Source organism: Atractosteus spatula, chromosome 5 (assembly GCF_055471065.1).
Source record: "Atractosteus spatula isolate fAtrSpa1 chromosome 5, fAtrSpa1.hap1, whole genome shotgun sequence".
Taxonomy (NCBI): Eukaryota; Metazoa; Chordata; class Actinopteri; order Semionotiformes; family Lepisosteidae; genus Atractosteus; species Atractosteus spatula.
In genome coordinates, this window is record NC_142710.1 from 39,227,237 (window position 1) to 39,254,524 (window position 27,288).

The 27,288-nt window shown below is 37.4% G+C and overlaps 1 protein-coding gene across 2 annotated transcripts in view; it reads right to left on the bottom strand.

Moving 5' to 3' along the window:
• The window catches only part of ablim1b (actin binding LIM protein 1b), a 159,232-nt gene extending 137,952 nt beyond the window's left edge, over positions 1-21,280 (bottom strand). For both annotated transcript variants that reach the window (XM_088917732.1, XM_088917727.1), the window contains exon 1: positions 21,054-21,280. In XM_088917732.1, the coding sequence (XP_088773858.1) occupies positions 21,054-21,066 (13 nt within the window). In that variant the 5' untranslated portion in view covers positions 21,067-21,280. The remainder of the gene's footprint in view (positions 1-21,053) is intronic.
• Between the last annotated feature and the right edge of the window lie 6,008 nt (positions 21,281-27,288).

The window sequence follows — 27,288 nt, forward strand, 5'->3', positions numbered from 1 at the left end:
TTTATCCAATATATTGCTGTAGTCTAATTGCTCTACCTTACTTTGTATCAAAGGTCTTATGCTCAATACTTCTGTACATAATATTCTACTTCATAGAATATATATTTATTTTTGTTAACATTTAAAGGTTTTGGATATTAGGATTGGGATGTCAATGAAGCAAAACTATAGATACTGTACCTGTATTTCATACACATATGTCTACTATATATATATATTATAGTATATGCAGATAGATATACTGTATATTAGATATATCAGATCTAATATATATCAGATAGATATACTGTGTACTATATGTTGTACATGCTCATGAATTTGCAGTGCTTTTACCAAAAGCTGTAGTCAAATGGATTCTTTAATACTTTATTACTTTGGAGTTCCACTTCCTTCACGGCTCCAGAAAATACCTCAAGCACTATGCAGTGCTAGAAACTACGTGCAGACATTTGTATTGACAAACTGACACATCAGATTGATTGTGAGCTTAATACAGTGGGGGAAAAATCAGACAAACATAGAGGTAAAAAAGGAATTCCATTCAGTCCATTTAGCCTGTTTAGTAATAATCATCCAAAGGATCTCAAACAGCCATTTTTTAGAAAGAAGGGTATTGACTTCAATAACATGGCTGGGTAACTTGTTCCATACTTACAGATCCCTTTGTGTAAATTATCCCCCCACCCCTATTTGGTTTTAAATGTGCTTCCACATACAGTATGTTCTTCCTGTGCCCTTTGGTTTGCATTTTTTTTGTGGAGCCGTCCAGGTTCCAAAACTCGTCATGTGTACATATACGTTGCTTACACAGATGTTTTACAGTTATGGCTTTGCAAAGCAATGATATCCATAAATACATCATAAAACATTTTTTTTCCATTACATGGCTGTATACAGAATTTCCATTTAAAAAACAAATAAATATCTGAAAACCTAAGAGGAATTTATGTCATTGGTGTTACAGGTGGAGGACAAAACATTGAAAGATACTCAAGTTCTTAAATGGATCCCTGAAAGTGGTCAACATGATACATATAAGTACTAATGCACTGAATATGTGTAAGTTATAGCCTACACAAGTAAATGCAACATGGTTTAATACGTGTCCACTCGCTGGTCAAAATATTAGTAATGCCCAAGTGCACAAGTGGTTTCTATTGCTTTCCTTGGCCAGAACAACCATCAGACTATAATCACATTGTGAACTGACCAAACTAGTAGAATTTACAGTTTAGTCCCGCACACCATCACCTTGCTTAAACAGCAACTGTTTAATTTCTAACAGGAAGAAACAAGTGTAAGCGTATACACCAGAATTTCCAAATGCTGACCTGACTGCTGTCTCTTCCAGATTTTAAGATGAATTCTCAATTTATTTGAACCCTTACTGAACTGGTAATTTGTTTAAACTTAGAGTTTGCCGATCTCCCGAAATAGCTATAGATTTACATGTGATTATGTTGATGTGCAAGTTAAAATACTGAAGTTTTATTTGGCTTATTTTTTGTTTAATGAAGCTAAGACAAAGACCAGCACATCATCTATGAAGACTTCATCATCCTAGTGGGATGTTTCAGTTCCAGTTGGTGGGAGTTGAATTTTTAAAGTAGTAGCTTTGGCAAGTCCCTGATATTTGTAGAAACTGACTAACTCCAGCAATGTGCAGTATCTGGAGGCTATGGGTACATTTCCATGCTCAGCTGAATGCTCTATCCCTACCAAACATTCACTAGACTTGTGCTTCACATTTTGTTATGTAACGTTTCCATGAATATGAAATGATTAAGTTGCACTGAGCTGAACAAAACAATGCCTTTCCATAGGAAATCATGCCTGCACCACCCTAATCTATCTCAGCAGTACTAGGCTTCCTCCTTTGATTTACTATCACACTATAGCAGTACCACGAATCTAAGTGCAGGCAGGGCACTAGGCTGGCAAAAGAGGCAGGCACCTCAGCATCATATCTGCTTAGCCACAAACAAAATGCACACAGAACTCCCTCCCTCAACCTACAAACCCCATCCAGGCATTTACTCTGCAATGCTCTCAAGCAGAAAATAATATTTTCATAATAAAAGGGACTTTGATGTTCAACAAAACCATCAGCCCCAGCAGTGCAAACGAAAAATTGGTACTGAGGCATCTATAAAGACAGGTTATCCAAAACCTGTGGTGTAGAATTTACTTCTGGATAGCGCTGATTAAAAATGTATGACTTATTGTATACCCATTAAAAATACAGAACAAATAACTAAAATCATAAAATCCTTTTTGGAGCACACGGCCCTAGACCTGAGCACCCACAGGTCTGTCTGGATTGCATTACAACTAGGTTCCGAGTAACTTAATTGCTTATTAGCACAACCAATAGCAATACCTTCTCCAGGTTTACACTCACTGACCATTTACTGTATATCTAGTAAAAACTAGATACTAAACTCTCCAGAACCATACTTATAGACCCTTTTGCTACAGGACAATAATAATGATTACAGAAACTCCTATTTGAACCAGCATACTAGTTGTTATACATCATGCACTGTGTCATTTAAATACTCAGCAGTTTGACAAATACCAGTGGTACAGCTGCACAGTGTTCTCACAGCGTTCTCCCCACTATTCTACTTTCATTAGACTGTACATGGACAGTGCATTTTTCCCAGCTGTTGCTACTGCACACTGCTTTACCTACACATTGGGTTCTGCACTTGAGACAACAGAGCCAAAATTTTTAATTTTCTTGCCCCAATTTTAAACAAATTAGATGGGGGTGAAAACTTTTGTATATTATGGCCTTGATCACTAGGGATGTAGAGCGAGATGGTTATATAGCAACATACACAATTCGAGTCATGCATAGAACAAATTACAATGTATTCTGTGCTAGAGAATGGGGAGAAGCATCAGTTTGCACTGGCTGCAAAGAAACATGTCAAGGTTAATTCCATGCTGAAAATTAGAAAGAGGCAACACAAAGTTTTACCAATTGATACTTCTTCTGGCCACAGGCCTCAAGTTCCAGTCTTCTGTGTTAGAATATGGTATTCATACAGTATGTATGTGGTTGTGTAGTTAATACATGAAATAAATTCAAATGAAGGTTTTAAAATCACGCTACAAAACAAAGTGATTGAAACTAGCCGGTTTAAAGGCTTTTAAAAGTGCCACAAAGCAAATAATAGCTATTCTTTTTAAAAATTGCTTCTATTCTTGCTTTTGTTGGCCTTGATGAATTTGGTTTTAGTTTACCTGTTTAATAACCTCCTTTGTTGATCGACAATGAAGTGAACCATATCGTAACAGGTGGAGTTTTTGTCAGGGGAGAAAAAAAAAGTCAGAAGCACACATAACTTTCATCGCACAATCAGGTGCTATAGAATGTGAATAAGACGAAGTCCCTCAGCAAGTGTTTCAAAAAACAGTACGCTTTCAACCTGTTTCCACACAACAGGCATGTCCTGTCATTCGCCACCAGAAACTTGTTTTTTCTGGTGCTTGCAGGATGTCAAGTCACAATTCAATACGAATTGCTAGCAGACACAAAAGTAAAATAAAATGGGCATTACAATAGTAAAGAGGCAATGTGGATGTCAGATCAAGTTTATTTAAATTATGAGACTTGTTCTTTAACCTAAATATGTTAATGCACAGAATATTCACGTCTTCTTCTTCATTACAGAAAAGTGTTTTAAGGTCCAAAAATTTCAAAAACTAACGAAAGATACCACTTGTCTTTTCACTTAATGTAAAGAAATTAAAATGTATGAACATATTTGAGTCAATATTTCACCCTGTGCTACATTCATAAGCCAGCTGCAATTAATTTGCTAACAATTATTAAAAGCAACCACAACAAAACAGAGCACTTACAATTTCAAAAGGTTTACAATATGCAGCACTTCACTACAAACATGGAGTACTTAAATTCAGCCTATCAAAAAGAAGGCATTTATTGAAAGACCATTTATAAAAATGCCCCATTAAATGTCTGACACTCTAGAATTAAGGATCACAGACTCAGTAACTTATTCAAATAAAGACGTACACTGTAGATTGGGAAAAACCTATCCCATCTAGGATTTAATCAAAGGCAAATGAAGTACTCACAGCTATTGTGCATACTGCATGTCTCACGTCTTATTTCAGGGGCCTGCCCACTAAAATGAAGGAATAATTCCAGCCTTAAGATCAAAGCATTGCTTGGCGTCTGGAAGGTTTGTTGGGTAAATAGCACATCCAGTCAAACTGTGGCATGTTGCCTGCCAGATCAGCTCCATTGGCAGGTAGGCTAGCATAGTTATGTCTCATCCTATTAAGGATGAATGTGTTCTAAGTTCTAGATTCAGTTATGATCTAATTAATATAATTGTGCTCATATCTTGTGACAAGTAACTCTAGGAACTCCAAAAATGCAGCAATGGAGCTTAAATTTTTTGACTGGGATTTAGTCTGTCAAATGGCGTAGACTTTAACTAAATAGTGCCTTGTTTGCCAGCATAATGACAAACCTCATTCTCAGTTTAGTGAGCTTGAAAATAAAAAGAATACAGTTAAAGTATCCTAAAAACTCCATTATGTAACCCGACTACAAACTGACTTTCCCAAGTAATGCTAGCCATTTATTTAAAAGAGTTGTTCACTGCAATGGTACTACAGCAGCACATTTTTTAACACAAGATCTAAACATTTGAATGAAGATAATGTATACAATTAACTTGACTCAAGTTAAAAAAAAAGTGTTGGGTAAACAGTGTAATAGTACACCCTATGCCTTATTTGCTGCTCAACTGGTACATGCTGTAAGTTCAGAACAGACAGTGTGTGGTTCAGCCCCACTAAGAAAATAAATGAAGGTTTTAATAAAAAAGTATCAGGTTCCAACCCAAGAGGGAGAAAGAACCTGGAGCACCACTCAACTCTGAAACACATTGCACAGCTAGTGGCACAATTACATCAAGTGGAACGCTAGAAGTTCTGCGCAGCTCATTGCCAGGTTAAGATATGCAGGCTTTGATGTACATCACCCCATCCCTCCAAACAAAGACAAGGGAAATTACACTGCCCTGACATTCCTTATGGTCCTTGCCAGTTCCCAGGAGATTGAAAAGTTGGGTCTATGACAGGCTTGGCAATGTTTTATTTTACTATGCATTTAAAGCTACAAGTATAATGACCTGTCTTAATCATACAAGTGCTTTGTTTTAATAACCAACATTCACAATTAACTTCTTTGAACAATCTGCAGACTCCACCTCTCCATGAACAACACAGCTGCGCCCAGGCCATGCTGAGAACTGCAAATCTGCCAACATCAGAAGGAACGCAAGTTGGACCGTAGAGCTCAGACATCACTGGTTCAAAACTGGATTATGTTATTAGCCAGTGCTGTCAAGGATTTCTTAAAGAGCATTAAGCAATTTCCAAGGACTATTGATGTTAAGAATTTATTAAGAGCTGCATCTTCTCTCCATCACACACACGAACTCTGCTGACCGAGTTCTGGGACTACAGTCTGAAAAATTTAAGACTGGCCAAGACTTTAAGAAAGTATGCATCTAGATTGTCTCTGTCCCTTAGTGGTAATAAGGATAGACAACTTATTTAACAGTTATCCATCCATCCAATTTCTTTATCCAATACAGGGTCACTGGGGAGCCAGAGTCTACCATAGCAAGCAGTGGGCGCAAGGTGAAATACACCCTGGATGAGACTCTAGTACATCACATGGCACACAGAGACATACACTCATACCAGATCCAGCATGTCTTTGGAATGTGGGAAGAAACTGAAGCAAATCCATGCAAACACACAAAGAACATACAAACTATCTGCATATAAAGTAGTATCCCAGGAACTGAACCCAGTACCCCAGCTCTGCAAGGCAGCAACGATAAGCACTGTGACACTATGCCCTATGGAACTTTCATTGAATCTGTCCTAACATTCATCACGTTTGCTGGTTTGGCTACTATAATACACCTAATACTAATAAAAACAGACTGAGCAGGATTGTGAAGGTAGCCAGCAAAATTATTGGTGTAAAAAAGTACAGCTTTCAGACATCTACATCAAACAAATAGTGCAGACGGCCACTATAATCACTGACTGTCAAGACCACCCATTGCATAGTGAATTTGAGCTCCATCCATCTGAGCATTGATTTAGACTACCTAGATTCAAGAGTAACAGAATTAAATCATGTTTTATTCCCACAGCTATCAACCGCTCAATTTGGACAACTGACTATACATTTACTTTATGTATTGTATAAACATGTATTTTCTTTCTCACCATACATCAGTTAAATGTATTGTCTCATGTGTTATATCTGTTAAATGTATTGTGTTATGTCTTTACCTGCCTGCAAAGCAAATTTCCCATCTGGGACAATAAATAAGTATTTAATACTTATCAATTATTAAAACGGAATTTATAAAATAATTCCCCTATTACAAATTAACATTTAAGGTGAACTTGTCCCTCCTTCCTTAATTTGCTCTGTTTCTTGCTACTTTGCCATTGTGTTAGTTTTGATATAGGGTAACAAAAATAGAAAAGAGAGCAGAGCACTCTACTGTACAGTATATCCACAAGTCATTAAGCAAACAAAGACTTAAACAAAGATTAAAATCAAGATTTTCAGGTAACATTAAATTCAGAACCTTGACAATGCAAAAGATATCTGGTTTAAATGCAACCCTATCTATGCCAGAACATTGATGTGCACATTCCATTTTGTTTATTCATCCAAGGTTAGATAGCTTGTCTGCTTCTGCCCATTGTAACAAAGCCTACTATCTTTTTGTCTTGAGTATAAAAGCCTCAACAACAAAAGCAGGATTACAAGTACAGAACACTATGCATACCTGCCCCCTTTTTTCAGAAATCACATGTAAGAGAGATCCAGGAGCTACACTTGTTCCATTTGTGGTGAAGAGTTCCAAATGTATTTTCTATAATGTCAATTCTATATTCATATGCCTGTGGCATTTTTTATTTTTAATTCTCACTTGTTTTCAAAACCTGTATAAATGTACAAAACCAAATGCTGCTAGAAGATAATATCAAAAAGGCAGACATTACATTGGTCCCTTTAAGCTCTCACACAATTCCCTGTCTACATAATATTGTTAACACTATCTTCCATTTAAGCCTGGTATCATGACCTTACCAGAAAGCCAGGGAACAAAGGGTACATTTTGAGGTAGCTTTGCATAGCTACAGGTGAGATTACCAACAGGTTTAAGCAGATGATGAAGGGCTGGAGGGTCCTGGTCAATTACTCTAGTAACCAAAATAAGGAAAAACATTCAAACACAGAAATATAGCATAGACAGAAAACAAAAAGGAGGGGAGGAACAGAAGTAAGACCAGAGAGAAAGATACACCATGAACCTAAGATTTATTCTAAAGTAATTAGAATTGTGCAATGCAAGAGGGTTTTTTTCCTTATCAATTTTGGACACAAGACTCTGGCTAATTTGCACCTTATTTTAAAAACTCCAATTTCCTTTATTGCAGAATACTTAGGCTAAATATGTTCTCTCCTAGGTTGAAAGAACTAATTGGTGATTTTTAGAATAGCGAGAAGGATTCTCTTTCACTTTTTGCATCCTTGCTGTAGGAAGGGAGATTTAGTGCTGGGTCGCAATCTTTTTTATTTAGGATAGAGGGCATTTCTCTAGGCCTGTCAAAGTATTGCATAGGATTTCAAGTTACAAGAGCTTAGCATTCTAGGTTTATAGAACATAGGCCTCTGGCATGTATTGTTTTGTATACTGTTTAATTTTTAATGCTTTATGTTGAGGTGTGTTATGTTCTGCTAATAGATGTCAATCAAAGTTGGAAGGTTATTACTTTTTCAACATAAAAGAACTGTCATGCACCAAATGATACCTACAGCTCAGGTCTTCAGGATAATTATTTTAGTTCAATAAAATAATATACTGATTACAGAGATGTTTATTTTGTGCTATTTATCTGATGGGTAAATTCATTATGGTACTTTATTTATTGGTATTTGTTAGCAATAGGTAGCATGTGGGGCCACAGTAGGTAGCAATAAAACCTATACTTCATGCTTTTCTCCAGGTTGCAGATGCAGTCTTTGGATTCTGTCCTATCAGGGATCCTGGCTGGGGCCATTGAGCGTTTGTGGAATGACCCAATATGTTGTTTGACATCAACAGCTCAAAAATCATTTGTACAGTCATGAATGTTTAAGTTTTAGTAGAGTAATAGGACAGTGAGTTGTACGGCAAAAACGTTTACACATTAGGATAACTAAGACGCTCTGCAAGTAAATCCTAAGGTTCATTCTATTTAATTTATTCCTTGATTATGCCTTGTGTTTGAGGATGACCATTCACTTTCAGGATCATGGAAAACATGTTTCAAACACACTGTGGTAAGGAATGCAGATGTTGCTTCAGGAGATGTGCAAGTCAGTCTAGGAGAACTTTACGACATTTCTGCTTTGCATGCTTGTTGAGACGTCTTTGTCTACCTAAGTGCTGGTCTGCTATCCAGCTATTCTTCCTCCATCTGGTTCAATCAAGAGGAGTAATATCCCAGGAATTGGTATCGATGTTGGATTTTTTCCATTTTCATTCTTATCTCATTGAAATGTTTCTTTTGTTCTCCTCTAGTGAGATTGTTTTGCGTAAGATGGGAGAAGAAAGCTTTAATTTGAATAACAAATCCAATCCAATGGCAAATGATCAAAGTGTGGGAGAGAATACCACTGATTTGCTTCAGTTGAGCAATGAAATATTTTGAAGGCAGCATTAGCAATTAGACTACTGTTAAAGATATCCTGTAGGATAATCATGTTATAGCCCTGTACCCTCAGGCAGGATGATAACTGCAAAGTAGACCAGTGGATTAATTTCAATTTTAAACAGCACGGTCCTCAACCTTTCCAATTCCTTAGCCTATAGTTGCAAACTTTGACTCATGTTAAGCTTTTGTCAAGACCAGCCATCTGTCTCCCAATGTATGGGAAGGGCTTTACGTTCTTCAGCAATAGGAACTTGCAGATCAATAAATTCAGTAAATATCAACTTCAGTATATTTATTGACAAATGTCGGGAGTGCCTTGACAGAATTGCCTCTCATTGCAAACCAGCATACAAGAGTTTAATGACTGAAACCAGGATGGTTTTAGTTTCAGAGAAGAACCTTGGAGATTAAATAAGCATCTTAGCTGAACTCCAGCAAGAATCCTTCTGTAATCAAAAACGGCATGGTACTCGAATATTGAAAAGGTTAAAAAGGTTAAAAGGTTATGATAAATCCTAGTTTAACTCCTGTGTAAACTTCAAAAGGCTTTGAATGTAAGGATTACTGCAGGCATATTATGAAAAAGGGGGCAAAGGATACTAAAGAATTTTGGAGGTTACAGACTTCAAACGTTTCTTCCAGCATGCCTCAAGAGTCAGAGTCCAACAGTTTTGTGTAAATAAATGCTAGTTAGAGGGGTTTGTGATCCAAAACATTTTCCTGTATTTAATGGGAAGTAAATTTAGGTTTCGTGGTGGTCAGGAACCAAAATGGTATTCTCTGTAATACCCCATTGAGTTTGCAGGAATGGGATTCAATTTATAATAAGCACGTCCAGGAAACAGACACACAGACAACTATAAGGTACAAAAAAGTGCCCTTTTATTTACAGTGGCAGTAAAATAAAAGACACCATACCAAAAGCCTAGCTCCTTTCTGAGCTGTTAACTATCAGAGGCAGATTCAGAACCAACCCTGAAAGCCTTTCCTTCCTGCTTTTTGAGGTTGGTCACCTGACTAATTGTCTTCCAGCAACTGGACAAGATGATTAGACGGCACCATCTCATTCCCCACTGCTTTATGGGTAATGTGGTCCAGACATTTGCTTGAACCTGGTGCCATCTTATTATCTCAGATGTTTAATCAAAATGAACGTTGTTCAGGTTAATTTTAGTGATGTTGAAATCATTTTGGATTACTCTATGATGAGAGTAGTGTCCCTATCCACTGTGCTTAAAAACTTCATCCATCACTTCCTATGGCTTCATTGTTCTATTTTGGCGTGATGAGTTTAATCACCTCATTAAATGCTGGTCAAGCTCCAAGCTCAGCTCTAACTGGGTACTGTGGGATATAATTGAATACATGATCATTTACAATGGATTCTTTATTCATAAGATTTCTTAAAATGCCCTTTCCAGCACACATTGACCCCTCCCTTCCCCTGATCAAGTCTACCCATTCCTCACCTGTCAAAGAGACAGGTCATTGGGTACTCAGGTCATCAACAGTCTCTTTAACAATGAAAAATGACAGAGATATTGCTTATGTCTGCAAATTACTACAATTATGTCTGTACTTCATATCACAAGTTGTCTTTATAGCTTCTTTGAGACTTAAGAGCTTTTAAATAATGCAACCAAAAACATTTTTGTTGGATCATTCACTGCTTAAATATTACTTTTCTGCAGATACAGCTTGTTGTCTAAGCAATGTTTGGGAGCCACCTTAACACTGAATTATGAGGTCATAACTGAATAGATAAGAAAATGACTGGTCCAGAAGTAATGAGCTCTTGTTTATTACTCAGATGATGAAATTCCAGGCACAGAAAATGACAGTCTATAAGGTGGCAGTGTCTGGATCACGTCTGGACAATGGCAGTGTCTGTTGCTGGGATTTTTTTTTTTTAATGAATAGAGCTTGACATTTACAATCCCATGCTCTGAACTCTGGGTAAGGGAAAACATATTTCCATCTCCAAGTAAAATAAATCTGTTTTCCTTTCAGATTCAACAAAGAATTTGGTGAAGCTTAACACAGAATTCATCCTTAGTTTTTTTCATCTGAATGAAAAGTTCGATCAGGGAGCTCATGAAGGTGGGCCAAGTTGTTCTTAATGGAAATCCAAATGAGATTCTTCCTCTGATTGCTCTTTCTAGAACGAATTATTGCTGCCTTCATGTTTATGCTGCCTTTTTCCACCTTGTTGGGTTTCCATCAGGAAGGTAATGTTGATATCACATTTGTACAGTAGAGCATTTTTATAGCAAGTCATTTTCTGTACACTCCTTTAGGGTCCTGATGTTTTCAGGTGGCAGATTTTAATACTGCATTTTTTGATCAAGAAAGAGGATACCCCTGGATGCAAATATCCAGTCAAGAATGATAAGGTAGACGTTAAAGACATCTTTTTGTAGCCCCTTACCTAATTCCATAAAAGGAATTAAGACGGTGGATCCAAATAAGAATTTCTCGGTTACAGATGTTGAAATGCAGTTCTGCCACCTCCATGACTCTCATCACTATCCCATTTCCATTGCAACAAGCTGGTCACTCAAATACTTGGATATTGTGCTGGGGAATGGAAGATGCCTATATGTGACATCTTTTACGGTGAAGAAACTACTTATGACTGTAGTGCTCTGCAGTAATTTTTTTCAAACACCACTTGTGCTGGGGCATTTCTGATGCAGTGGAATAGGGAATGCAAAAACAAATCACAAAGATGGAGCATGTTAATGTATTGGTCTTGGCAAGGTGTTGTGAAGCATTGTTTTCCCCAAATTCTGAAGGACTGTTTTCCTGCCTGAACCATCTTTCAAGATTACAAATTACTAGTTGTTAACACGAGCACAGATGGTGAGCAACAATACACAGACGTAATCCAGCCTACAATGTAGTGGAACAATATTGTGTGTGGCCTGACTTTCAACATGTTAAATTACCTCCTCACCTCAATCAACCATCTCAAGGAGGTGATTCTATGCCTATACACACGTCGAAGTCACTCAAGCATAGCACAGTCAGTCATGAATAACCAATTAATGAAGATGCCAAAAACATTAATTTCCAAAATGCAAAAAGAGTTATACATTTCTTTTGATGCTCAATATAGTAACAGGTAGAAAAAAAGCACGAATATTTGAAGAATAAAGGCTATAGTACACCTAATTACAGGCAGATTAGTGGGTATTGAGCAATATCTTTCATATTAAGTTTTCCCAGTGATTTACTTTTAAACAAAATGTATCTTATGTTCTAAGAGGATTCCTGCATATAGCCACTTTGTACTGTATAATACACAAACTATTATGAAGCCGAAAGTTAACAAACGAGAGGACTTTCCCTTAATGTCCTGGCACCTAGAAGATGAAAGTTTTTTTGGAGGCATTGATTTATATTTATCAAAACATTTGACTAAAGTAAATATTCTCTTTAGGTGTTCAGAGCTAGTATGGTGGATGGGGCTCTTATACATTTGGATCATATGTTTAAATCATGTTTGGGACCTCGTAACAGTGCCTCTATGCTCAGACACCATATCTGCCACGTTAATTGTAAATTCACAGTTCTTTTATAAAGCTGTACCTATGTGGTGCCACCACATTCCAGCGTTTATCTGGATGCCCCACTGGTGTCCTTTGGTGGCCCAAACCCTCAAGTGACACTCTAGATCCAGTTGCCTCTTATAGGCCCGTTCATTTTATACATGTTCTGCCTTCTGTGACTGAGGATACATTAACAGGTCATAATACTAAAAGTCAACCACAGTATAGTGCCAGTATACCAGTGAAAGTGCTGCTGGAAGGGCCAATATAACATGGTTAGTGAAGTGGGACATGTACAGTATATATCTCACTTATCCAGCATTGCAATATCACCATGTAGTTGCTGGGGTCTGTAAAGTTAGCCTTAGTTAAGCTAAGATGCCATGAAGCTGACTTGCTTTAGCAGCCCCAGTGACTTAATGCTACATAATAAAAGACAGGAACAACACCCACAAACACACCATAAACAGGATAAAGCAGATCAATGTCTGCTGCATATCAAAGGACAGAACCTAGAGCAAGACAGAGCAGGACAAGAAGTAATTACATATCAAAGAACAGGACAAGCAGTCAGATTGTGAAATAAACTTCTTTCTGACAGTATATAAGAGCTGGGAAACCCTTGCAGTTTGTCTGTTCTGTGGCGCAGACCCAGCGTGCATTGCTGTCATTATTGAGCTCAATAAAACTGAATCTGCACAAGACTGTGTCCTGCTCCTCTGATGAAGAATTTCCCACAACAGTTAGCATTACCCTTTCTGCCAATTTAGCAACATCCATTGCAGCACTCTTTCTTTTTATTTCCAATACATTGTCACTCAGGACACTCATTTCCTCCTTAGGTTCACACAGAGGAGTCCATGCTGAAAAAAGGTCCTTTCAGGCTACAGAGATCTTTTTGAACTGGATTACTCCACCCAAAAATGGTAAAATTCTGCATTATTTCCCCTGAAATATAGAAACAATGCAGAATTTTCCACTGCAATGCACCTTTAACAACAAACCTTGAATACCAAATATTCTTACATATGTTTGAAGCAACATAAGATTGTGCAGTTTGGCATGCATCACTAAGAGGCTATGCAGATGGTTAAAGCATACTCTAAATTTATCCCAACTCCCAAATGTTCAACTTAGAATTCTGAGCTTGGTTGGTGCTTTGAATACCAGAACATGACCTTGCGTTAATGAACTAACACCCATATTAGTCATTTATAACAACAGCTCTCAAATGTGCTAAATATAATCAAATTAAATTGTCTATATGAAAGAGTGGCAGCTTTTATAACTGTTATAAATACATTAAAGGGAAAAGATCATCTTGCCAATCTCAACACTTACAGTGTAATAAAAATAAATCAGAAGAAGATTCTAATGAACCAGTTAAATGTGATAAGTCTGCCCAAGTAATTTCTGTGCTGTGCTCTAGCAACATGCCACAGCAAGCATTATGGAGTTGGTAGTCCATTGTAACTGATCTAAATATGAGCAATACCTCAGATTTACACATTTCTCTTCTTGTGTAATTGAGATCTGAAAATAGTGCGGAAGCTGAAGCGTTTTGAAAGCTTTTTTCTAAAGATGATATTATCTGTCATTGCAAAGACTAAGGTTTGAAATGAGTAGTGTTAGTCCCACCTTGGGACTTCCAGTAACATTTTTGCTGATCTTCGGCCATCTTGATCAGCCTTCAGAGTAACATTCCAGCAGCAGAAATTTGCTTCTCCCACCCCAAAAAAAAGTAAGGCAGGGATCCAACATAAGCAATACAGAAAGCACAAAGCATTCAACTATTCATTCTGTTCCAAGTCATTTAAATGTTAGGATAACTGCATAAATAGGCAACATGAAATATACCCGTAACTGCTGTTGTAACACATTTATAGGAGCACGTTCTAACAAGATACGCAAATAGCATGCTTGCATATCATTGCTGGTACTTTCAGGACCACAATTCTCTCAACCTTCAACTATTCAAATTCCATATATTAAGTCTGTGGAAACACTCTCTGCGCTGTAGATAGATTCATCTTCCTCTCCTTCCCTGGCTGCATGGGAAGAGCAAGACCACGCATGACTATGTGCTACCCCATCTAGGCTCTCTATCCCAGACTGGTAAAGTAAGGAACCTGGAAGTTGAACCAGTAGCTTCCTCCCTCCTCATCGTGCAGCACTAAGCAAGGGAGATCTTGCCACTGTTCATTTGCAAGACTTATTTTTCTCCCCTGCCACCATGCGCCCATTGTGCAGTCCGAGTCATTAGTTCCGTCTGAGTGACAGGAATGCTTCAGCATTGTCCGCCAAAGCCTCAGTGCTGAGAGTAATAATTAACAGAAAAAGGACTTCCTGGTGGACTCAAGCCTGATTAGTCAAAAAGATAACAATTAAATCCCTCTGCATTTACAGTCTAGAAGCCCCTATTCACTACTGAGCTCAGCCTGCGTTTCGCCTCTCTGTTATCCACCCGCCACTGTTGCTAAGATACAGAAAACAAATGAGCAAGCAGAAGACCTAGGGATCGAAAGCGATTGGACAAAAGGAAAAAAAAAACAGAAGTTGCTTAGGAGGACCACTCCAGGGTTTGACATCATAGTACCTAAATACCATCTCAACTGTGTCATGGAGCATAGGGAGGTGGCAGCAGAAACAAAACTAATTTATATAAATTGGCAAAACCTGAGTTCTAAATTGGGTTTTGTTAAATAGAAAAGCATCACTTTTTGAACTTCCTTAAAATCCAAACAACCTAATTTTCAAATACAAAATGAAAACAATCTTCATGACTGTGTTCTAGCAGAAAATATGCAGACATAAAAATCTCTTTAATCCTCAGCTGCACATACTGTCAGCTACACTTCCTTTGCAATTTGCCATTTTCAGAAGCAAGCAAATTGATGGTGCCCTTCCATCAGACAGCAAACCGCAATCAGCCAGATGTTCTCATGCTTTTCCCCAAGTACACTATTTGAGCCTTTCCTTTATTTGATAATAGGCCTCTCCCTGCTGAACTCATTTTCAAAATGTTTCCTTTGGTACCTCTTCAAGTATGTCACAATAATCGGCATCAATCCATTCCAGTATGACTTCATGTGCAAGTTTCCAAAACTTCCAGGTGCAAAGCTGAGTTTTTTCTAGGTAGTATAGCTATGCAAGGCAAGATTAAACTGTTCCCAATCTGCAAAAAGTGCAAAGAGTCACGATGGCCCAATATAAGCCCAATTGTTTAACCTTTTATAGCACTCTTTCTACTTTTCACCTTTCATCCACTTTTCGCACTTCAAGACTTGGATCAATTTACTGTTCCCTACATTTGAAGGTCAAGAAAGGTCAGCAGCACAACTTTTTCAACAAATACTTTTATAAACAAGCAATCCTTCAGAATGAGTCATTTTCCTTTCGAAAAACTTTTAAATACCTGTCAGATATTACAATATTTTTCAGATGTTACAGTATTTTGATCTGCCACTTCACTTTCCATTCTGAACGGAATTTCAAAGACCAAACTTTCAACTATGGGTTTTCTCTTAAGCAAAACCAGATGACAAATACATTTTCTGCATTCCTGACAGCAATTTGTAAGGCAGATTGCCTCTTCTTAACCACACAAACCCAGTTTCAGAGAGGCTACTTTAACTGAAAGTAGTAAATAGTACAATTAAAGTCCTCAAACCATTTTGCCTATCTATACAAAGAAATGCATGTATGCTCATAGCAAGCTTTCAATTTCCAAGTCAGATTTGAAAAATTGATACATTTTATGTACAAGTAAAAAAAAATGTTTCCATGTTTCCCCAATGTCTGGTATGGAAGCAAATATTCAGACTTCAGCATGTACTCACTTTACTAAGGATTGACCATGATACTATGATAGACGTAGGATCAAAGCTTGAATAATTGACACCCTGATATTACCTTCTTCTCAGTAGCCTCTGTATCAGCTAGCTTCTCAATGAAAGTCAGACGAGTCAAGCTCAATATGTAGGCACCGAGAAGTCAGATGTAAACCCATCAGTTCCTTCAAAATGAAAAAGATTCCAAATTTTGTAGCACTGCCAGATGTTGAGATAAATTTTATTAATAACTCAGTCCATCCATTTTCAACAGGCACAAAGCAGGATACAACCTGGATGGGAGGCCAATCCACTGCAGGGCACTCACAGACACAGACTCACACTAGAGCCAATTTTTCTAGAAGCCAATTAACCTGCCAGTATGTCTTTGGACTGTGGGAAAAAACCAGAGCACCTAGAGCAAACCCTCACGAACATAGGAAGACCATACAAACTCCACACAGATAGCACCCCAGGAATTGAACCCAGGCCTCAACACTGCAAGGAAGTAATGCTAACCAGTCTGCCACCATAAATAACTCACTTAATGTAAATTAAAGATGATTAAAATTAAGTGATTTTCAACATTGCTATTCAAGATGAATACAAATGAAGACTTTTTTCAAGGTTCAGGATTTTTAAAAAAATGTATTATTAATTGCTATGACTATTTGTGGAAATGTTATTTATAATCTTAGTGCTAGGAACTTAAGCCTGATTTATTCAGTTCAATACAAAGACATATTACAAATTAATTTCACAAGTCTAAATTTGAGTTTAAATGTTTAACACCAGACCAAAAAGGGAATCCCAATTGAAAAACAAGATGACAGCACCACCATCCTCATCCTTTTCAAAATCCAGTAATTAAAAAGGTTTGAAATATTAAATGCACATTAACCCAAAACAGTTTATGGAAGGCGACAATTTCTGGCACATTCTAAAGTCCATTAAAATAGTGGGCAAATTACCTCCCTGTTATCTTTTTGCTCACACTCTGCATTTCAGGCTAAACTTCTTTCAACTTTTCAGAACTTGACAACCATTTAAAACAATCATGAAATCTATATGGTCAATGTGTATCAAGAAAATTAACACTAGGATTGGAACGATCCCAGTTGATACCTTGCTTATATTGGATAATTGATTGATTATACAGTATATTGCTTATATTTTCCATTCACCATATCCCTAGTTTATTAATGCTAAGAATTTTTAGCTGTGCTTAAATAAAAAAGTCAATAAGTTAGCTTTCATGTATTAGGTTTACACAATAGAACTAAATACTACTATCTGCACTAGAGTATAATTTATCTTATGTTAACATACAGTATATTTTAAAGGATACCCTCTTAAACTTAAGTGTAATTAACTTCATCGTTATTGCCATCTTTGCCAAAAAAATGTTTCAGGTATTCCAAACAGTAACTGAGTTAATATGTTAATAAAGTCTCAGCTTTTCTTAGCAAGGAGAAATTACAAAGCCTGGTATACAAATAACAATCACAAACTTAATTCAGAGTTATAGCAAGGATATCTCAATGGTGATACTCCGATGAACTTTACCACCATCCCAAATGCAACCAAAGGGAAGATGCTCATCTTGCGACAAAGTAGAAATTCTGTACAGCAGGTCAGGTGTCTTAAGCACTATCCAATGTCATCTAAAAGCCATACTGTACCTACACTTGACAAGGTTTACCATGGTAAATCTGCAAAGTATGATTTGATCATGTTTTCATTGCATCTTACTAAGCAATTCTAATCCTGATTGTTTGCTACAAAGGCAAAGCACATTACTGTTACGATCGCTACTCCTCCTCTTAAGGGCGCTCCAGCCCTTCCTTGTTCTGTCCCATTACCTGCACCTGTTCCTCATTCCAGCCCCTCTTCAGTTCCCCCTTAAAAGCCAGACACAGACATCATTCGAGGCTCTTCATTGAATCCCGTTTCGTGAGAGCCCGGGTCCTGCCCGTCCCCGTTATGATTTTAACCTTCTGTTCCTGATCCCCTCCCGCCAGTTCCGACCTGGTTCCCGTGTTTTAACCCCCGGATGGATCGCTTGGCCATGGACTTTTGCTGCTGTCTTGGATTACCCGTTTGGACTTCTACATGGATTGTTCGCCCCGGACTCACTTCCCCTGGACACCTGCAACCCTTGGACACGCCCCCTGTCTCCATACCCTCTCCTGCATCACTTTTTCCACAGTGTTTCCTCACAAATCCGGATTGTGTCGTCTGCATGGGGCCCGGAAAGAACGGTTTCATGACGATTACCTTAAAACTAAAAGCTCTAAAACCATGGGCTAAGGTGGAAACACTTTAAAAAACAGCACCACAAGAGGTGTGCCAAATTAAAAAAAAAAAAGAGGTAGCACTGTGAAGCACCAGTATACAAAAATGCACCTTCTGTCACCACAGTCTAGCAAAGCACAAAAGCATAGAGAATGACCAAAGCCATATAAAAGTTCAGTGCAAGAGAGAAGTTAAAAAATCTAGATCTAAGCCCAACCAAAATAAGTTAAATTACCTTGCAAAATTTACCATGGTGACTTTTAAAAACAGCCTTCTCCAAATCCTAGTCGAACTTCACTGTTCTCTAATCCACTTAACAGTACAAAAGGAGATGCCTAATCTGACAGTCTTGCATTTCCCCTGGTCAGTATGGATGTTTGATATCCATTTATGGGTCTAAATTGCCACAAAAGCTTTTTTGGAGGTCTGGAAACGTACTGTAGGCTTTTGGCACTGTTCTATTAATGCTGTGATCATCCACACAAAAAATGAGAATAAATCAAAGGTAAATCATAAAGGTGAATTACTGAAATTTAAAATAAGACTACAAATAAACAACCAGGACAAACCCTCATGTCATAACCTATATTTAAATGTACAAACATTGCACTTATTTATAGTACGTTTCAGTAAGCACAGGAAAGATAGGACTTCTCATACTTGCCTGACTAGTTGATTGATTTATGGTGTCTTGTGTGGGTCCTGGCAACAAAGAAAATGTGTCACCTATTCCAGCCACTGAGGCTCTATGATTAATACTGTAGGTAGCACTGCTGAGAAAGTGCATCAAGTAACCAAACTCAGAAGAATCATTTTAGTTGGCTAAAAGGGAACATTTAGTACTGACATTTTCTCTACAAAAATACACTTTGTAACCTTGGACTGTTCGCTTTATCACTGTGGTTTAAACAGGAACTACAGTATAGCACATTAATAATAAAGGGAGTCCGCCAGATGTAAGCATTGGAGACAAGCGATTATAGTCTACACGTTCTCGCAAAATTAAAATAACCAGGTTTAGGCATACTGTACCTACGGTAGGATCAAGACGGTGCCTGACTAGCTCTGTGCCAGCAAAGCAAGAAGGTTTTAGGTTCAATCTCACTACATTGTTTTTTTTTTGCCAGATACGTTTCCAAGTTTCAGTTGGCGATTTTATCACCAACATACTATGTAACATTTCATTTAAAAAGTCGGAATGGATGGCCACCGAGTTTTCAGTTTCTATGGCCATTGCAGCAGGATAATTCAATAACGCAATAAGTGTTGAATACACAGTCCAATATGACTTTTTAGACCCGTTACACTTCACTGTTACACTATCATGCACTTGTCTCTCCAATCGCTTGTTTACCAAACAAATCGCTCTGTATATATTCAAGGAGCAAAAGTATTTTTGTTTAAGAAACGTTATGCCAAGAGTCATACCTCCTAAACGCAAAGCAATGCGTTTTAACCTTCAAATGTCGAAGGGTCAATAAAGTAGCTGCAATCCGTCACACTACAGTAGTTGTTTTTCCATTCATTTGCTTTAATTGCACCCTTGGGGAAATTTTGTGACCATTATACTGCAAAAGACAATAATAGCACACTCAGTAGCATAAAAACGAAACTCCGGATTGTTGCTTTTGTCAATATTTCAGCTGGTGCACGGTTGCAAAATCTAAAGAGAAATATTCATTATCCGCCGACAGCAGCTTTCCTTTACTTGTCAGGATCTCAGTTTTTTTTTAATAACAAAACGTCACAATTTACTGTCAAATAGTGTAAAATGCAGTTGCGTAACTTATAGTTCGGTGATGAAAAACATTCACATCAACATTCAAAACAACAAGCTATCGATTTGAATTGGTTCTCAAACCGCGATTTACAGTAAGTGATACCCCAAAGCATGGTCGTTACAGCCAAACAACCTCAATGAGATAAAGCGATGCAGCAGGAACTGAAGATAAATGGTATACAGTGTAGTGAATGAAATATTTCCGAGTCTTACTGACCAGACTCTACTGCAGATAGTAAACCTTAAATTAAATCATTAATAACTCAATATATTATAACGATATCATAACGTATACTGTATATCAAGTACTGTACTTTGCACACATCATCTTCTCAAAAAAGCCTCAGAAACAAAACCAAAATTATCTAATATTTCTGTGGGTTTTCGCAGTCGCTAATGGTTGTCTTTAAATAGAGAAAACGAGTCTTCTGTAAATGTCCCTGTAAATGAGGCTACAGGGGAAAATTAAGCATCCACGAAACAATCCAGCAAAAAGGTGTCCAAAATCTGTACTGTAGTGTAAATGGTTAAAAAAGCAGTGCAGCAGATCCATTTTAAAGGAATATGTGAGAAGCAATACCACAAAAAGATGACAGGTATTAAGACGCCATAATTCATGTGGACAAAAAATATACAAGTTGTGTAAGTTAATTCAACTGATACCCTAACCTGGACCATCTGGGCAATGTAAGCCAACCCTTATATAAGGGTATAAATAGGTGGTCGACTAGCTGTTGTGGACAAACCCGGTTTGTTTGCACTACAAGACACAACATACTGCAGCACAGCATATAACTAGAGCCCAGTACTCACCTCTCGTAGACATGTCTGGCAGAAGAACGGTCTGTTTTCTTTTTCCTTATGTCTATGCGGAGCAAAACAAAATGATGCCCTTTATAAATCAACCGTTTCCGAATCCAGATGGCTCTCTCGATAGCTTAGCAGATTAGTAATGAAGGACAACTTTTCGGTTATTCTTGCTCGGCAATGAATGGAAAGAATGGACACAGCCAAAAGGTCCATGTACAATAATAACACTAGGGGAAAAATCCAGCCAATACAGAAATAGGCTACACAGTACTGGGCGTGTCCTGGGTGCCTACAAACGTCAGGCTGCTTTGTATTAAATTAATCTGCATAGTAAATAATGAAAATGTTACGAACAATTTATATATTGTAGTCTGTTATCTCTGTGGAATGTATTTAAATGCACTTACTTAAAATAAGAAGGTGTGGGGCTATACTGTACTTCTAGATCTATTAGTTAGTTTCTATAAACGTGACAGTGTCACCTTGCTGGCAGGGTTTAGTCTAAGGGCTTATTGAAACATGATAAATATCCTAAAAACATTATGGCTCCTACTTTTTTAAATATAAATAATCAGAAGATATGGGACAGTTGCAGAGAATAAGAATCTTTCAACAGTGCATCGCATTGCATAGCTCATTTAGCAGTATCACCGACAACTCAAATCAAGGATCGCACTGCGGATCCAGAAAGGTCTTTTTCCTCCGAGTGCTCAGGTGAACGGCATCCGTCACAATTCAGAAGGCTTGTAAGCGCGATTTATTTCAAATTAACCAAAAAATACAATTACATACAAAGTTGTAAGTATTCTACTACACTAACTAAAATATACCCATGTAAGATCTGTGTATAGCATCTCTCGGACCACTTTATATTTACAGTACATACTGTACATACGTTTTAACATACAAACGTAAAGCATTCTATTAACGTTTAACGATTTGTAATATAGGCAGTTAGAAAATCAAAATGTGGATGAAACCAAGACAGACCGGCAGAGGCAAACATGAAGAAAATAAGCTAATAAAATGCAGAAGCAGTGAGGAAAGAGGGTAAACGCTTCGTCTGAAGCCGGCGATAAAATATGGGAAAAGATGTCATAATGTAAATGCAAATACAGAAATGGTGGTTTAGTAATCATAACAAATTTAAAAAAGCATTCACATTTTTAAATCCGTGGTGCTAGAGTTAAAATTCTGGATTATAATCTTTAAAAACTTGCTTCAGCTACAATTTATGGACTTGGATCAAATAACGGAAATTAAAAAATAATCACTCCTTTGTAAGTTCACTTAATTCTCTGGTTTGGAACTATGTAGAATGAATCATCAAGGGACCATTAGTCTCAGGCGTTTAATTTAATTCGAAGCTTTATTTTCTGTCTTCGAGTTGTTTGTGAACAACATGGATCCAGTTCTCACAATCTATAGATAAATCTCTAGTTAAACTATCAGAGCTCCGTTATTATCTTACCTGACAGCCATTTTCTAGGAAACTAATGCTTTCTACCATTTTCTCCCTCAAAAAAGAGATTATCCTTTCCCCCACAGCTGAAACGTTATGTTTTCTTTCTTCTTTTTTTTTCAGCATGGAATAAACCTATTACTTGTTCCTTTGGAGCCTACACATGTTGACGCAGCTACCCACCAGAATAAATGTGCAGATGTCTATCAGTGAACAAAGTCAGGCTGTACAAATGTCATGGTGGCCTAATTTAAGACATGGAAGGCTGGTGTGTTTGGGTCTCTTTGAAGGAGCAGTACCTGAACTGAATTGCTCCAATTAAACCAATCGCAACCTGATTTGGATCATTAACCTCTGAGTTGGGATGACAATCTGCAGACACACCACATACAGTATGCAGAACTAAGGTTGGATGACCTCAGTCTAAATTATCAGCATCACATTGCACTGTGAGTGATTCCTGATTTGCTGGTTTTGAAGACTCACATGAGTGTCTAGTTTACACCTCATCCGTTTTCCCCGTTTATTAAATTATTTAATACATTTACTGTGTGTGAGGTTTTTTTTCAGGTCTTTAACAACTGAAAATCTGCTGGAATGTAGATTACTGGGAGTGGTCTTTACAGATTTATAGCAGGTGTTCCTAAGTCCAGTTCCCAAGACCTTGCAGTTAGATGGCATGGATCCAGTTCAGTTTTCAGTTGTATCAGTGGATTCTTGTTTATTCTAATAATATGCTTAATTCAAACTCTTGAACCATTCTCAGGTCTTACAGAAGTTTTAATGTTCCTTTTAATAGTGACTCTCAGTCCTGGTCCCGAAGAACTGAAAAGTCTTTTTAAATTTCATGCTACATGAGCTTTTCCATCCATTCATTTCCTAACTGCTGCTTACAATTCAGGGTCACGGGGGAGCCAGAGTCTATCATGGCAAACAACAGGCACAAGGTAGGGTACACCCTGGATGGGACCTCAGTCTATCGCAGGGCATTCTGACATGGATAGCACCCCATGTCCAAAACTGGACCCAGGGTTTCTGTGCTGCAAGGGCACAATGCTAACCACTGTGCCACCATGCCTCCCTACCTGAGCTCTTGAAATAAATTAAATAAATATTGATTTAATGGGTCTTCATTCCAACTTAGAACAGATCTGTAGTTAGTGAGGGATATGATTTCCCTATAAAACCTCACTTTTAAAAAAATTAAAAATAATTTTAAAAAGTAATGGTTCCAGTTAACATATGCATTCAGATAAGTAACCGAAAGCTTAACTATACTACAACTCTCAAGGTATAGGGGACCCAGGTACCAGAATTGATTAATGCAACACCCTAATTACTGGGGTAGCTAAATCCACACTGAACAAACTCCAGTATGTCCAGAATTCAGCAGCCAGAATCCTGACCAGGCTGCATGCAAGTGATCAGATTATTCATGTCTTCCATTTCTTCCTATCAGTTTTCATGCTGACTTCAAAATCGTCACCCTCATCTATAAGGCTGTTCATGACTTTGCACCACAGCACCTACAGTATCTGACTTACTATCTTCCTGTTTGCCACCTCGCGACCTTCAGTTTCCTGTTTATCCTGGGATCCCTCAGGCTTCTGGAATTCTATCCCAAAGGGAGTCACCTTCCCTGAGCACTTTCAAAACCCTTGTTTTTAATTGTCCTAACTTTATGTCTTCTGCTTTTTAACCTTTTTTCTCTTTCTTTAAAGCACTATGAGAACTTACTATTAAAGGTGCTATATAAACAAAGCATATTATTATTATTATTATTATTATTATTATTATGAGGCCCTTGTTTTAATGAAATAGCATCTTTTGGAAATTTAATTCAATCCACCATCCTTTTATCCATTATGATTTTCGGAGGACAGATGCATTCATTGACAGCAAAATGTTTCATTTCCAGTAACATTAGAAAAACAGTAACATGGTGTGTTTTTAATAGAAATCCACCAATATACAGCACAACTGACCCTTTTTGCACTGTGCATTAGCATTTAAATTACACCTTAAAGAACACTTTTTGATCCTTAAAGAATAATTAAACATACTCTAAATAAACTATTGTGGTTTTTGTAGCCTTAGAAGTGATTGTTTTGCTGAGGTGAATGTTATTGAAGTTGCTATTGCTATTGCTTTTGAAGTTGTACAATGCAAAACAGTTGCATCTACCAAAATCATGCTGTCCTTACTTGACTGGTATTTATCTTTTGGTTTTTCATTTTTGTTGTTTTTTATTTACTTTGGAAAAAAATAAAGAGCAGTTGTTAAGAAAATGTTTTAAGCATGCCACTTGAACATGTACAGTATATTTACATGCTTGTAATCTTTAGGAGAGGAGGTGCAACAAGATGTTTTGCTTGTCATGGTTGTATGTTCTGCTAAGATCTTTGAATGATTGCGATGAAACTGAAGCTTTTGTTTTATTTATAGCAAGGTGCATTAATGTAAATGTACATTTTTATCTACATTATTTACATGTAACCTTAGTGGAAAAACTTCCTTTATTTTGAATAAATATTTTTGTTATCAAAATGTTACTTGTATCACTGAGTATTGTTGTGGAAAATGTATGTTTTTTTTTTACCTGAGTAATTTCATCTTTTAAAGTGCAGAAAGTCCCTTAACACTTATGTCAGTCTCCTCACAGTTTCTCTGTTCAAAACTTAAGAGACTCCTTCAGCCTGTTGGTGTTGGGAAGTTCCTTAATACCTGTATCAGGTCTCCTCACAGTTTTCTCGGGAAAGTATCAGATTTTTCTTCTGTGGAGTGCATCTCTACGTGCAGAGCTGCTTCGTCTACTTCTGCTTTGGCTGAAAGATAGCACCTGGAATATACAATATTTCCATCCCAGTGGATCCCGAAGTTTTTTTACAGGGAGGAAGAAACTCATTTAATCCACTAATGAAGTTTATTGTAGTTGGGTTTCTATTTGCTTTAACAGGAACCATCTTAAATAAAGCCTTCCAACTTAAACCATTTCTCATGGTGGTTAGTAAAGCCAAGTATACTGACATAGAAAGGCAAGACAATAGCACAGCTAGCTTTCCAACTTGAAGTTATTGCCCCACAGATTTTTAAAGAGATAATGTAAAAAAATGTCCTTTTCTCTTATGTTTCACTGGGATATCTCCAATGTGTATGTTGTCAAAGGGCGATTCTGGGATCTCCTGTTTTTTCCTAGAGACATGCTGGTTTGGTGAGTCTACTTTCTGCTTGTGTGTGCGCTCAGGGTGTGGTCCCTTCTTACACCCTGTGCTTCTGGGATGGGCTCCAGACTTTTTTTAAATTTTCAAACTATATCACAGTCTTTAGGGGAAATCATTTCAATGATATTTTTACTAATAATTTAACCATCTTGATGTACATAGAGTTGTTGTACATGTTTTTACTTTGTCTTGATCCATGAAATCTATCCTTGAGACACCGCTCAATCAAAAGAAGTTCTATAGCTCCATCTTGTGGCACTGGTCAGAAATGTAAATACCGAATTGGTATTTACTACAGGTAACTCTTCAAAGTCTGAGAAATTTAGCGTTCTTTTTCAATTAAAGTGTACAGTACATCATGAAATATGTACCTTTGTTTTACTGACACATTTATTCAATGTGAAAAGTAAGGTTTCATCCAGATGTCATCAGTTTATATTTAACAACAGTATTTATTAACCGCCAAACCCGAGGACCTTGTACATAGTTATAAGAAAGAAAAAGAGAAAGAAAATACCATAAAAGTAAATAAAATTAAACAAGAACAGACAGGATAAATCGTAAGGCAATCCATCCTCAACTGAATGGAGCCTACGGGAAGGAGGGTAAATATGAAGGAGTTCCAAGATGTACATTATGATGAAGCCAGATTATTTAAAGCCTTAAAAGTCAGTAACAATATTGTATATTGAATATGTTACTTTAGGCATCTAATGTAGAGATTTAAGTGTATGACTGATACACTGCTGGGTTCTGGTCTGAGTTAGAAGTCTAGCTACAGAGGTTTGGACATATTGCAACTTAATGAGAAGAGTGTTAGGGAGCCCAAGGAGTAAAGAGTTGCAGGCATCAAGCCTTGATGTTATAAATACGTAAATCAAGCATTCAGCACTGGACATTGATAGAAATCACCTAATGCTGGCATTATTTCTAGTGGTGAAAAAAAGACGTCTTAATTTTTTCACATGGGGCTCAAAAGACACCATGATTCCTGACTACAGCTGACGCCATTACTGTGAAACTCTCCAGCCTTTCAAGGTGACACACTGGAAAATCTTCTGTTCTGTCACTATTTAGCTTCATGGAGTTTGATGTCAAACGGAGACAAATGTCATGCAGACAAGAGATAAATGACAGAGGCAGGAGATCTGAGGGGGAAAAGGTTTTGACATAAATCTGAGTATTATCTGCATAACAATGAAACTGAAGATCTTGTTTGTGTTTAACATGACCTAGGGGAAGCATATAAATAATTAAAAGCAATGGACCCAAGACTGAACCCTGCAGCACACTGTAAGGACTGGGGCCGAGGGGGATTTATGAAGACCAAGAGAAACAAAATGCTTCTGGTCAGTCAGATATGAGCAGAATCATTTAAAAAACAATACCATTGATAGTCAAGACTGTCTGAAAATGAGTAGCACTAAGTGATTTAGTGCATCAAAAGCTGCATTTAGATCAAGGAGCATAAGAGTACTTGAGTACTCCTGAGTAAGATACAACAAGCAAATCATTCACAACGTTGACTTAGATGCTGGAATGAGGCTGTTTTAGT